This window comes from Hypomesus nipponensis, chromosome 2 (genome assembly GCF_054491055.1).
Source record: "Hypomesus nipponensis isolate SF chromosome 2, ASM5449105v1, whole genome shotgun sequence".
Classification (NCBI taxonomy): Eukaryota; Metazoa; Chordata; class Actinopteri; order Osmeriformes; family Osmeridae; genus Hypomesus; species Hypomesus nipponensis.
This window is the reverse complement of record NC_140362.1, coordinates 19,440,733-19,453,150: the sequence shown is the minus strand read 5'-3', so window position 1 is coordinate 19,453,150 and position 12,418 is coordinate 19,440,733. Positions and strand designations below refer to the sequence as shown.

The 12,418-nt window shown below is 47.6% G+C and overlaps 2 protein-coding genes across 2 annotated transcripts; one reads left to right on the top strand and one right to left on the bottom strand.

Annotated features, from left to right (window-relative positions):
- Nucleotides 1-346: 346 nt before the first annotated feature.
- rps19 (ribosomal protein S19) lies at nucleotides 347-4,196 on the bottom strand. The gene is made up of 6 exons (XM_084667252.1): nucleotides 4,128-4,196; nucleotides 3,330-3,400; nucleotides 3,108-3,208; nucleotides 2,398-2,581; nucleotides 1,561-1,615; nucleotides 347-405 (listed from the first exon to the last, which is right to left on the bottom strand). The coding sequence occupies exons 2-6, from the start codon at nucleotides 3,398-3,400 to the stop codon at nucleotides 370-372; spliced, it is 447 nt and encodes a 148-aa protein (XP_084523378.1). The 5' UTR covers nucleotides 4,128-4,196; the 3' UTR covers nucleotides 347-369.
- Nucleotides 4,197-6,328: 2,132 nt separating this feature from the next.
- Nucleotides 6,329-7,616, top strand: LOC146301380 (adenosine receptor A1). Its single transcript, XM_084669157.1, has 2 exons — nucleotides 6,329-6,687; nucleotides 6,785-7,616. The coding sequence occupies exons 1-2, from the start codon at nucleotides 6,329-6,331 to the stop codon at nucleotides 7,614-7,616; spliced, it is 1,191 nt and encodes a 396-aa protein (XP_084525283.1).
- Nucleotides 7,617-12,418: the final 4,802 nt, after the last annotated feature.

The following is a 12,418-nucleotide window of genomic DNA, read 5'->3' as shown; positions in this document are numbered from 1 at the left end:
GACTCGTTCAGCCGAGGTGTTATAGCCATAATCACAAGCAGTTCATGCAGGCCCATAGATGGCACTGTTGCGCCGTTCCAAAGCATAATGTTCGCAGCAAACAAGCATCTTCCGACAATTTATAGAAGGGGACAGGACATGTATCTACGGTATAAAATTGACTGGTAAGGGATGACTGTGCGGTGTAATCGCTGCTTGGAACCCAGGCACACCATAAAATTACAGCCGCGGGTATCAAGCCATATAAAAATATTTTGACACTTCAGTGACAAGTTTATGTGGTGCAATGCAAAGTCAAATCAATATTCCATACTAAAGGTTGTATTGCAAAAAAGGACAGACAAGGTTATACATATTTCCAAAAATGATTTATTGAACAATTGCTGTTTTCTTTGCAGCTGCAACCTGCAAGAAAAACAGGACAAGACGAATTAGATGTATTCTTGCTGATGTTTAACCAAGCAGGGGGGGGGGGGGAGATGACACGAACTCAGCTTCATCCCACTGGAACAAAACACTTAAACAGTTTGAGGGTAAAAGATTGGTTCCGTCAGAGACCGACCAAAACCCACCGCTTGTGTCAGCTACAGCACCACATGACAAACCTGGCTTGCAGGGGAGAGAAAACCAATTTTGTGAAAGAATAAAAATATAAAACTAAAAGGCTTGTGGGAAAGCGAGCGGCCCTGTGGCCCAGGCACGTGTTGGAGGGGGCGGTCCCTGGGCTGGCTCATCTACATGCAGCTCATTAGCAAGGATAAACGGTGGGTGAAACTGCACCATACGGTGGCTCAGTAAGCATGAAATTCCCCCTTCATGTTTACCCTTGGACTGTCACCCTCCCGTCTCTCACACGCGCCCGCCTGCATGCCTGATACCGTGCCTGACAAGTGAACGGCTGTTTGATTTCTACCAGGCTAACAGGCTCCACTTCGACCCCACAAAAGAACAGGCGGACAAAACTTCGAAGTTCGATCGGCCGGAAGAGTGGAATTGCATTACGCAGGCAGCGAGAGATCTGTGGGCAGATTCTCAAGGGACAAAAATCTCGCCAAGGGCACGGCTGTTTTCCAAAGCAGCCAGTCGTGCTGAATCGGCACAAGCCTGTATGCTAAGGCGGTGTGAACTGGGGCTACAGTAGATATTCCCCTGCCGTGTTCCCGTAATGAAAACACTGCTCCTAACAGCCAGTTATGCCTGGAAACAGGGTTTAACCATCTCCCAGGTCTGATGCAAGGACGGGGGCGGAAAGGCTGGTCCTTGTGGTTGCAAAAAAGCAGACTGGAAAAGCAGGTAGCAGCATTATTTGACTGTAGCATTGTTGAGATGGCAGATCGAGGACAAGAGCTTTAAAACCAGTCAACAAGGTCAGTAGCATTGTTTTTACTTGGTTGACAGACCGTTGTAAAACAGTCAAATTAGATTTTGGCTGCTACATGCGTACCTAGCTTAAACAACCTTACGAGCAGGTTTAGAGACCGCATGTATTATGCTCCAGACTGGGTCACACAAGTAGGGTCCAGTGGTGTGGGGAGGGTGTATGGGGGAGGGGGGGCTCACCTGGCCAGCAATCCTGTCAAGATCCCGGGTACCCTGGGCAGTTAGTCTTCGGCCACTGGAAGAGACAAGGAGCAGAGTCAATTGGCAACACTTTCCCATCAAAGTAGAACAGCATCCCCTAAATAGTCATGACTAGTCGTTTTTTTCACCTCACTGACTGCAACAGTATTGGAGGATGGGGTAAGAGTCAGCTATATTTCATGAACTTAATTTCCTGTCATACACTTTAAAACAAAAGGTTTGTTGGCGCTTTTGAGTGGCACAGAAGAAACTTAAGGCCAGTTTAAGTCTCCCAAGTTTAATGAAGCGGCATGTCCTTTGTCAGATGTATTCCACACACAGCCAAGGCTTCAGACTTGGTTAGTCTGGAGACCGTTCGAAAGCCAAGGCTTTTCTGCTTGATCTACTTAATTAATGTTGAATATATACTCTCATTGGCTGACTACAGACACCCTGGTCTTCAAAGGGGCATGTGGATCAAAGCGTCAATCTCCTCCAAGCAGGACCCCCCCCCCCCCCAATGTCAGCTCACACTAGGGGCCCCTAAGTGCATCTAAGAAGGGACATAAAGCCCTGACAAAACTGGGTACAGGCACTGACATTTCTATAACCAAGCACACAGGGAATTTGAGTTTTTCACTTGTAAGGAGCCCATAAGGATGTGCGAGGCCCCCAGAAGGATGTGCGAGGCCCCCAGAAGGATGTGCGAGGCCCCCAGAAGGATGTGCGAGGCCCCCAGAAGGACGTGCGAGGCCCCCAGAAGGACGTGCGAGGCCCCCAGAAGGATGTGCGAGGTCCCCAGAAGGATGTGCGAGGTCCCCAGAAGGACGTGCTCACCCGTTGGGATCTTTCTCCACCATCTTGAGTGCCTCGAGGGCCTGGAGCACCTTGCGGGCCACGTTCTTGGAGCCCACGCTGAAGTGGGCGGGGCACACGCCGTTCCTCTGGCGGCCCCCGTAGATCTTGGTCATGGAGCCCACGCCGGCACCTCCACGCAGGTACAGGTGACGCACTGTGGAGGCTGAGGGGGACGGGACACATTAGGCTCTAGAGCGCTGGTTTCTCAGCCCTGGTCCTTACAGACCCCACAGGAATGCATGTTTTGGATTCAAATAGGTCAGTGGTTCTCAACCCTGTCCTGCTTGTTTTAGATGTTTCCCTGCTCCAACACACCTGATTCAAAGGCATGTTCGTTACCAGGCTTCTACAGCGCAAGATAACGACCCTTTTATTTGAATCAGGTGTGTTGGAGCAGGGAAACATCTAAAACATGCAGGACAGGGGGTCACTGAGGACAGGGTTGAGAACCACTGCAATAGGTCATTCCCAGGCTTCTGCAGAGCTAGATAACTCCCCCTTCATTTGAAGGAAAAACATCAACATGCAGGGTAGGGTGCTCAAAGCTGAAAAACCTGCACATAGCACACTTTGTGACACTTGTAAGATATTTCCAAAGCTAAGTTAAGTACAAAACGATATCTTAGCTGTGCCTTCTAGAAAGCAAAGGTTTAATATTGACATTCATGAGGTATATAAGTGGATCTTACCAGCTCTGGTGTAGAACCAGTTCTCATCGCTTGGGGCAAGCTCCTTGTGTTTAGCCAGCTTGACAATGTCCACCCAGTCAGGCACCTTCAGCTTTCCTGACCTGTGAATACATGACAAGCATGAGAAACGAAAATGAGGACTTGCTGCCAATAAAGCAAGACAGCGCTTTTCTGACATTGTTTGGGTTCTATGAAAGAACTAATAACAGCAGGAGTGCTTACTTCTTCAGGAAAGCAGATAGTGCACGGACAAACTCCTGCTGGTTGACGTCTTTCACTGTGACACCAGGCATCTGAAGGTACATTGAGATGCAACGCTCAGCACGAGTCAATGAACAGCACAATGTTCAACCTTCGAGTTAGTCTAAACAGACACATGGCCGCTAGCTAGGTCCAACACTGGTCTGGTCACACTGGTGTAAAATACTCTAAAAGCTGTTCAGCACTTCACTGTGGAGCCAGTTGATGCTTAAAACTTACTCCAAGCCCATGTAGAGGCACAAACAAGAAAACGACAATCGTTTCCTGCAAGCAGTTGGGAATCATCCATCAAGCCACGCCAGGGCTAGCGGTGCACCGGCAGTACTTTGAAACAAGCTAGCCTGCTGGCTAAAGGAAGCTTAGCTTCCTTGGGACAAGCCCCGACATATAGCTAGATACATTGGCCACGACAGCACGCTAAAACCCCAAATAGTAAACTAATTTGACTACGAAGTCATTACATGCCTAAATAACGAAGAACTTAAGTTTCCAGAAAGGAAAGAGGGAAGGTATTACTATTAATACAACTAGGCCTCAATGCGGTAGCATGGGGGCAGCCATCACTGAAATGTCGAGAATAAACCGCATGCTTCTTTAAACCTATTTAATCCCTCAATTCGACGAAATACAGACAAATAAATACATTTTCTCGATTGTCAGTGTCATTAACTCTACTCGATCAAGAGTATGAAGGTTGTAGGTTTGACATTTGACTCAAATAATCGTAAAATATTTCGAGATAACTAGACATCCATTTACCTTGCTTGTGGACAGCGAAGGGAAGAGGGTAAAACGGGGTTTCCAACCCGTGTTAAAACGGGCGAATCGCGTATACTCGCGCGAGATCTTGAGAGCAGCAATTCCGTTGTTTTTTTCACCGCATTACTCATCGTGTTCTTACCGGAGCTGTTGTAAAGCCATTGAAAAAGAATGTGTATAGAAGCAAATCAGTGACATGTTTTGAATTTTAAAAGGCATTGAACACTTAATATTGAAATTTAAACACCACCGAATTAGCTGGTTTTACCTCTTTAAAATTGAAATGTATTTCAATGTAAAATAACATCTGATTCAAAACGTAAATGTTCAGAAATTCAGGTTGCTCAAATTCGAACAGTAAAATCAAAATTATTGTTGTTGTTTAGGTAGATTAGAGAAATATTTAGATGCTTATGTGGTATCTGCAGTAACACAGAGCAGTTTGCCCACATTCAATCTCTGGAGATGCAGAGAAAATGTATTTCCTTTAAATATCAGATAACAGATTTTTAACAATTATAGTCATCTACTGTTCTCTGTCTGCACATCGTTAACCTCACCTCCATCCGCCATGTTAGCACACAGAGAGAGACTGAGTGACACCCCCATGTATTTTGACGTGACCCTCCCCTCCCTTTCTCTGTCTCGCCAACACTCTTTTTGACACATATGTTTGTGTGTAGGTCTGTGCGTGTATACAAACACAACGCGTGTGAGGGGAGAACGTGCGCGTGTGTTGGCTTTATCTACATATTTACAATGTCTGTGGTGCCCTTTGCTCAGCAGCGCTGATGGAAAGGCCAGCACTGCTCTAACATTGACACAATTGACATGTTTGCGGAGACAGGAAAGCGAGATAGTGGGCTGACAGGTGGATAACCACATTTATGAACCAGAGTTTGTCCTGTCAGTCAGACTAGGAGGAAGACAGGCAAGGTGAGAGAAAACAATAGAAAGTTTACGGAGGAGAAGATAGATATCTTCCCAACAGTTCTAAACTGTATGAGACATCTCAGCCTCAACCAATATCTTCATTACCTACATGTCAGGTAAAATTACGATTCACGTTTTGACATTTTGTTTGTCTTCTGCAGTGACTAATATTTGAAGAAGTTCATCTTCTCCATTGCTGAACACTATGGACTTATGTTGTGCCCTGATGCTTAATTGATTGACTAAGGTAATTAACTAATATTGAAAGTGACCAGCCACCATTTCAATCCCATATCCGGTGGATTAAACTATTAATTACTCTGGTTAATCAATTTAGCCGAGGCCCTTTAAGAAGCAAAAACAGGCGCCAAATGTATAAAGTGATTATGTAGCTGTATAAAGACATTATTCCAGTCAGTCGTGATCATTATTTAAAACTGAAGTGTCACCGAATGTCCCACAAAGGTCAAACTAATTATTCTGAACAGACAGGTGGCATATTGCTTCAACAAATGAGCTATTTCAATATGCATCCCCTTTGCTTCTTTCAAAGCCTATTGTTGAAATGTGAAGAAATGACCTGTCAATCATGGTGGAGTTAGTTCACACTATCCCCATCCACGTGTGAGTGTTTTTGTGTGTCTGGAAGCCAGATAAGGAGAAGAGATGATATGAACAATATATATCTTTTGTGGTGGTTAGAACAGAGACTGTGTTTCTCAGTGAAGCGAACGTTTTATAAATGAGAGACACGGTGTGTTACCAGCGTGTTTTCAGGGTAGTTGCTGCTCTGTTTTTTGCATTGCACTCACATCGTCAGTGGGACTCCTCTGTCAGGTCCGGTCTGGACTGACCTTTTCACTCTCGAGGCACGTTTACAGATCTCCAATACGCATCAAAAACCCCATAACACTCTCCTCCCTCTCCCTCTCTTCCTCTCCCCTCTCCGCCACTGATTCCTCTCCGGCATTCAATCTCTTTTTCCTTTTATGATCAATATTTTGCATTTAAATTTCACATTAACCGTTTTATTTTAAACCCAGATATCTTGTTCCTTCCACTGCCACTTAAAATACTTGAATTATTATTCTTTTTTCTGCTCGACTTCTTTTTTGTATTGGAGGTATGTCGAGTTGCAGGGAAATGCAGAATTGCTGGACGACAAGTCGATGACAGGAAGTGTATTGTTTCTGAAAACATCATCTGTAGGGGGTGGGCCATGTTTGTGTCTATAATTCCTCTTTCCTCTCTGTGTGTTCAAGACAGACATGGAACCCACGTGGCTGTACGCGCTGTGCGAGTGCGTGCTCTGTGTCTCCGTCATCGGGATGAGCGTGAGGATGTGCATGGGGGCCACAGGCCGAGGCGGGGCTGAGGCTGGGGCTGAGGCTGGGGCAGCCCCCACCGGGGGGGTGACCTCCTGCCTCAAGCTGTGTCTGGGCTGGGTGGGGGCGGTGGGAGGCGCCGCGGGAGTCCCCGTGTCCGTGCTGCTCAACCTGCGGAGCCCCCAGTGCCTCTACACCTGCATCACCCTGGTGTGCTGCCCCCTGCTGGTCCGGCAGTTCACCACGTTCCTGCTGCTGCTGCTCACCTTGGACGGCCACCTGCGGCACCGCATCCAGGACAGGTCGGTGAGGCGTCGACGGACTGAGCCAATCCGGTCCAAGCGTTGCCGTGTCTCGTTTCGTTTCCCTAACGTGTGTGTCTGTGCGTTTTTGCGCCAGGTACCACCGTGTGGTGACGCGTCGCCGGGCGCTGTGTGCGGTCATGCTGTGCTGGGTGCTCTCGCTCCTCACCTCCTTTGCCCAGTTTATCGGCTGGGACGTCCTGGACACCTGGAGCGTCAGCGGGGAAGGGGGTACCGCAGGCCTGGGGCTGGATGAAGACAACAAGACCACCCCCTCCAACCCCCCGCCACCCAAGTACCCCCAGGACCGCTCGGAGATCGGGAGGTTCCTCCCCTACGGTGGATTCCTCTCCAAGTTCTACAGGGAGGACTTCCACAACTTCACGTATGCCGAAATCCACGGCAGTCACTGGGGGGTCTGTGCCCCTGACACCGTCCTCAGACCCCAGTACCAAGTCTACATCTACGGTGTGACAGTCTTCTTGTTGCCCCTGTTGGTCCTGCTGGGTCTCTACCTGGACGTCGTCTGTGCCAAGCCCAGACAGAGCCTCATCTGGGCCGCGGATCCTCCAAAACGCCGCTCCCCTCACGCCCGCTCCCTGGCCCTCTCCCTCTGCCTCCTGGTCTTTCTGTGTCTCCCCCTTCACGCCACCCACTGCCTCTTGCTCTTCTCCCCAGACACCGTACCCCCGAGCTGGGCGCATCCGCTTGCTGCCATCCTCTTCCAGGGCTACGGTGTGGTCCCCCCTCTCCTCTTCACCCCTCCCCTGCAGCAGGGGGAGGACGAGAGGGCGCCCGCCCCGCCCCGGCTGTCCCCGGCCACCTCCAGGGGGGAAGCTGTGCGCAGGGGACTGTGTGAGGCAGTGCGAGCGGCTACCTGGTGCCGTCCAAGGTGCTCCGCCACTGGGAAGAGATCTTCCGACGTGTGAGCAAAGAGCAAGTCAGAGGAACCGGAGACATCGCATTGGCTCTCCACACTGAGTTTTTGGCACCTGCATTCTCTTAAATATCTGTAGAAAATCCCAATATCAATAGTGTATGTGATATCAGTTCGCTTGCAGGCTAATTAAATGTGTTTTCATAAAAATGCTCTCGTTTCAATTTGAGCTGACCGGAGGGCAAATAGTAAGTCCGATTGTTGTGTCTTTGTGTCCTGAAATGGTTTCTGTTATGCTCTTCATCCACCTTCATAGGATCTCAAAGTTTTTAGCTTTGGGGGGGGGCGGGAGGGGTGGGTCTCTGTAAGCGTAACATCTATCAGAGGATGAGTATTCAGTTTTGTACTGTCTGGTTTTTAAGATTGTTCAAAGTTAGGAGTTCTTTGTTTGCCTGGTGTGCCTGGTGCTGACACTATTCTGGATGTTTCCGTCATAGTTTAACTGCGAGCACATCTGCCCACAAAAGCTTCATATTGCAAAGAAACGTCATTAACTTGACTGTGACACAATCTGCGATGGCTGTTTTGATTGAACGGGTCAATGTAATGTAAGGCGTTGCTCAAATCAAACGGGCCTCGCTCACACTAACTGGATTGTTCTGCTTGAGCTGTGGCAACGTGAAGAATTGTTCTGGAAGGGGAGAAAATTCATCTTCCATTGGTGTCGTCAGTAATATATGAACAACTGCTTTCGCATGTTTCTCTCTCCTTCCCTCTCTATCTTTGCTCCCAGTATAGGCTATACTTAATTGGTACCGACCTAATTATTTGCAGACGAATGATGAACTGCAGGTATGATTTAATACCATTAGTATCATTGTTGGAATTGGAAGAATGCCATTGGCATTGTAATTATTGCCTGCCAATCTTCATACACATCAATTTCTTGCTTGCTTGCCACCTCTCTCTAACTCTCTCCACCTCTCTCTTCCTCTCTCTTCCTCCTTCCACCTTTCTCTACCTCTCTCTACCTCTCTCCGCCTCTCTCTACCTCTCTCTACCTCTCTCTTCCTCCCTCCACCTCTCTCTACCTCTCTCCACTTCTCTCCTCCTCTCTCTTCCTCCTTCCACCTTTCTCTAAATCTCTCTACCTCTCTTCACCTCTCTCTACCTCTCTCCACCTCTCTCTTCCTCTCTCTTCCTCCTTCCACTTTTCTCTACCTCTCTCTACCTCTCTCTTCCTCCCTCCACCTCTCTCCACCTCTCTCTTCCTCTCTCTTCCTCCTTCCACCTTTCTCTACCTCTCTCTACCTCTCTCCACCTCTCTCTACCTCTCTCTTCCTCCCTCCACCTCTCTTTTCCTCCCTCCACCTCTCTTTACCTCTCTCCACCTCTCTCTTCCTCCTTCCACCTTTCTCTACCTCTCTCTACCTCTCTCCACTTCTCTCCTCCTCTCTCTTCCTCCTTCCACCTTTCTCTAAATCTCTCTACCTCTCTTCACCTCTCTCTACCTCTCTCCACCTCTCTCTTCCTCTCTCTTCCTCCTTCCACTTTTCTCTACCTCTCTCTACCTCTCTCTTCCTCCCTCCACCTCTCTCCACCTCTCTCTTCCTCTCTCTTCCTCCTTCCACCTTTCTCTACCTCTCTCTACCTCTCTCCACCTCTCTCTACCTCTCTCTTCCTCCCTCCACCTCTCTTTTCCTCCCTCCACCTCTCTTTACCTCTCTCCACCTCTCTCTTCCTCCTTCCACCTTTCTCTACCTCTCTCTACCTCTCTCCACCTCTCTTTTCCTCCCTCCACCTTTCTCCACCTCTCTTTCCCCACATGGATGTTTTTCTGTCGGCCTCGCTCCAACTACCCACCTCCAACCTCTCTTCGATAATCATAAACCAAAAGACAAGTTATTGATGTCTGGACCTGGTGAACAAAAGCCTAGGGTTGTCTAGCTTGGCTGGACATTAATGGTTCCGTCTGCTTGAGAGCACTGTGTTTCCTGATTATGGAAGGCTTTCCCAAGGCCGACACGCTCCACTACCTCTGGATGAGAATCACAACCTGTGCACAGTCATGTAAGGTCATATAGGAGAAACTGAAGAGCGACTTGGGTCACCTTGCTAGCTGGCCCAGGGCTAACTGGCTAGCCGTCCCAGGGCTAACTGGCTAGCTGGCTGGCTAACTGGCTGCACAGCTCGACTCAAATATTACATTTTATGTATTTCACAGATGATAAACCGAGATTAGATAAAGTGCAACAGGATAATGCAATAAGAATAATTTATGGCTGCGACAATAGGCTGTTTTGTCAAACGGAACAAATAGATTATTTTATGAATCTTATGAAACACAATTGCAGTCTTAAAGTGATTGATATGAGCAAGAGAGCAGCGTTATTCAGTTTGATCCGTTTTTCAAGCAGCGAGCAGATAAAACAACAGAGGATGCTCTCAGGTGGCAACACCAAGGACACACAACAAAATGATAAAAGGAAACACAAACATTCTCATTTACTGTTGCCAGATGAAGACAAAATATCCAATTCTGCAAGATGCCCATTCTAACCGAATAGCCACTTTCTGTAAAGATTCCCAATATGACTGTGATCTTACTGATGGAATTCTTTCCTGACGGCCAAAGAAACACCAAAACAGTGATGACAACAGTAATGTTACTGTCTCTCTCCACCACCAATCCCCCCCTCCGTCTCTTCGCTCTCTATCCTTTTCTCTCAGGTCCCACCACTCTTAAAACATCCCTAGTAAGATAGTCTTGTGTACGCAGGCTGGATTCTGCCAGGGATCCTGACCGGCCCAGCTTTAAAAACAACCCTCCTCCGTCCCTCCACCAGATGGGGTCAGGTGGCTGAGCGGTTAGGGAATCGGGCCATTAATCAGAAGGTTGCCGGATCGATTCCTGGCTGTGCAAAATGACGTTGTGTCCTTGGGCAAGGCACTTCACCCTCCTTGCCTTGTCACTCTGAACACTGGCGAGTATCGCGACACAGACAAGATCTGTGACCGTGCTGAAGAATTAGTCAGCCCTGAATACCTGTACAAGACCCCTGCAGCCGCCATCAACCTCCCGAGCGAACAGCCTGCCACCGTGACGCTTTGCAAGGCTGCGCTGAGGGCAGCTGAGGGGCAGCAGCGGCCGTGGGACTCCTGCGGCGGATCTTGTCATCGAGGACGGAGACGGCGAGGAGGAGCGGGTGGCTGTCGGCAACCGTGAACGGAGAGGGAGGAGCTACTGAAGCGGCCGGGGAGCTTCGTCAGCTGGGGGTTCAAGATGGCGGCACACGTGCCTTTGAACCTGTGGATGGATCAATCTACATCATGGAGAAGTTGACATTGGCACGCTGAGGCGTACATGTCTTTCTTCTCTGCGCCCTCGTTCATTCTGGAGACACTTGAATCCGCGCACTCAACCGTATACTTGAATGAACACATGAATTGGCCGTCATTTCAGTGTGATCAACAGTAATTAAAGTGTGTCATGAAAGGCGAAAGAACACAATATATGCACAAACATCCGCATTGAAACCCTATACTGTATGCCTGCTCTGCTCACTCAGGGTCCAATCCTGCTGCCATTCACAATGAAATACACACTAAAAACGGATAGATGCAGGTAGACTGGCAGTGGGGTACTGAGGCAGAACGGACAATCTCAGGAGGCTGTCAAAAAGTCTGTGTGAGACTAATCTTCCAGGAACATTGACTAGGGCACACTGAACTGTATGGGTAATAAGGGTTCATTTTCCACTATTGTGTCTTGAAGAGATCGCACTAAGCTAGGTTAGCTTCGCCGGCTTTGTTAACGCTGGCTCTTTCATCGGGTCCTAAAAGGAAGTCGGGACCTCCTAGAGCGTGGGCCCATTGTTCCAGCCTGAAGCGTGCCGTCATGAGGCGAAGCGCCAGGCAACTACATTACTTAGATTGTCGTTTGACTATCCGTCTTTATGACAGGGCGAGCGCAGAGTCTTTTCATCGATGGAAGACAAACACATCGATCTATTACACTGCGACCTTCAGCAGCTTTTAGACCACCCAAGCACACAGATGGACACGTTGAGTGCTTCTTGACAGAATCGGGTATTGATTGCATGGAAATACTGGGGGAGTCATATTTTTTTGTTTGTAGCAACTGATTCACTGTCTATCTCGCACACACCAGACACACACACCAGCATTTGGTCTCATAATTCATCAACTATAGAGCCATCTGTTGTTGTGCTGTGTAGTTTCTTCAACTAAAACTCACCACAACTCTCTTTTTCCTCATCCTGTCTTCCAAAGCCTCCAACCTTTATGTAGCTCTTGATAATGGATCCCATCTTCACAGTTCACTCTTTCTTCCTCACTCTTTTTCTACACTGTTATTTCCAAACATGTCCTACTGGGTGAACGCATCTTAAAAAAAGACCCGTCCCAATGTTATTTTTGAATTCTTTATTTTTTCGTGCTTTGTATCTTTCCCCTATAAAGAAATAGTTAGCTATATATCAACAGTGACACATGGACTATAAAATAAACACGAGTGAGCGACAGAGAAGAAGAGACAGATAGGCACAGGAGACAAATATAGAAAGAGCGGGAAAAGACAGAGCAAGAGTGGACATCAATTTCTACAGACTAACCAAATCAACAAACATGGGAAGTGTACAGTTTCTGTAACATTTACAATAATAATAACAGTAATAATAACAGTAACAACAATCAAAATTGCTCAAACAATAATAATTAATTTTAAAAAATCAATAAGACCTCATATTTCATAAAGACAAATGAAACGTTTTTTTTTTTTTTTTCTTGTTTTCTAGTTTTCTTTAAAGATCACTGGACAATAGTCGGTATTGC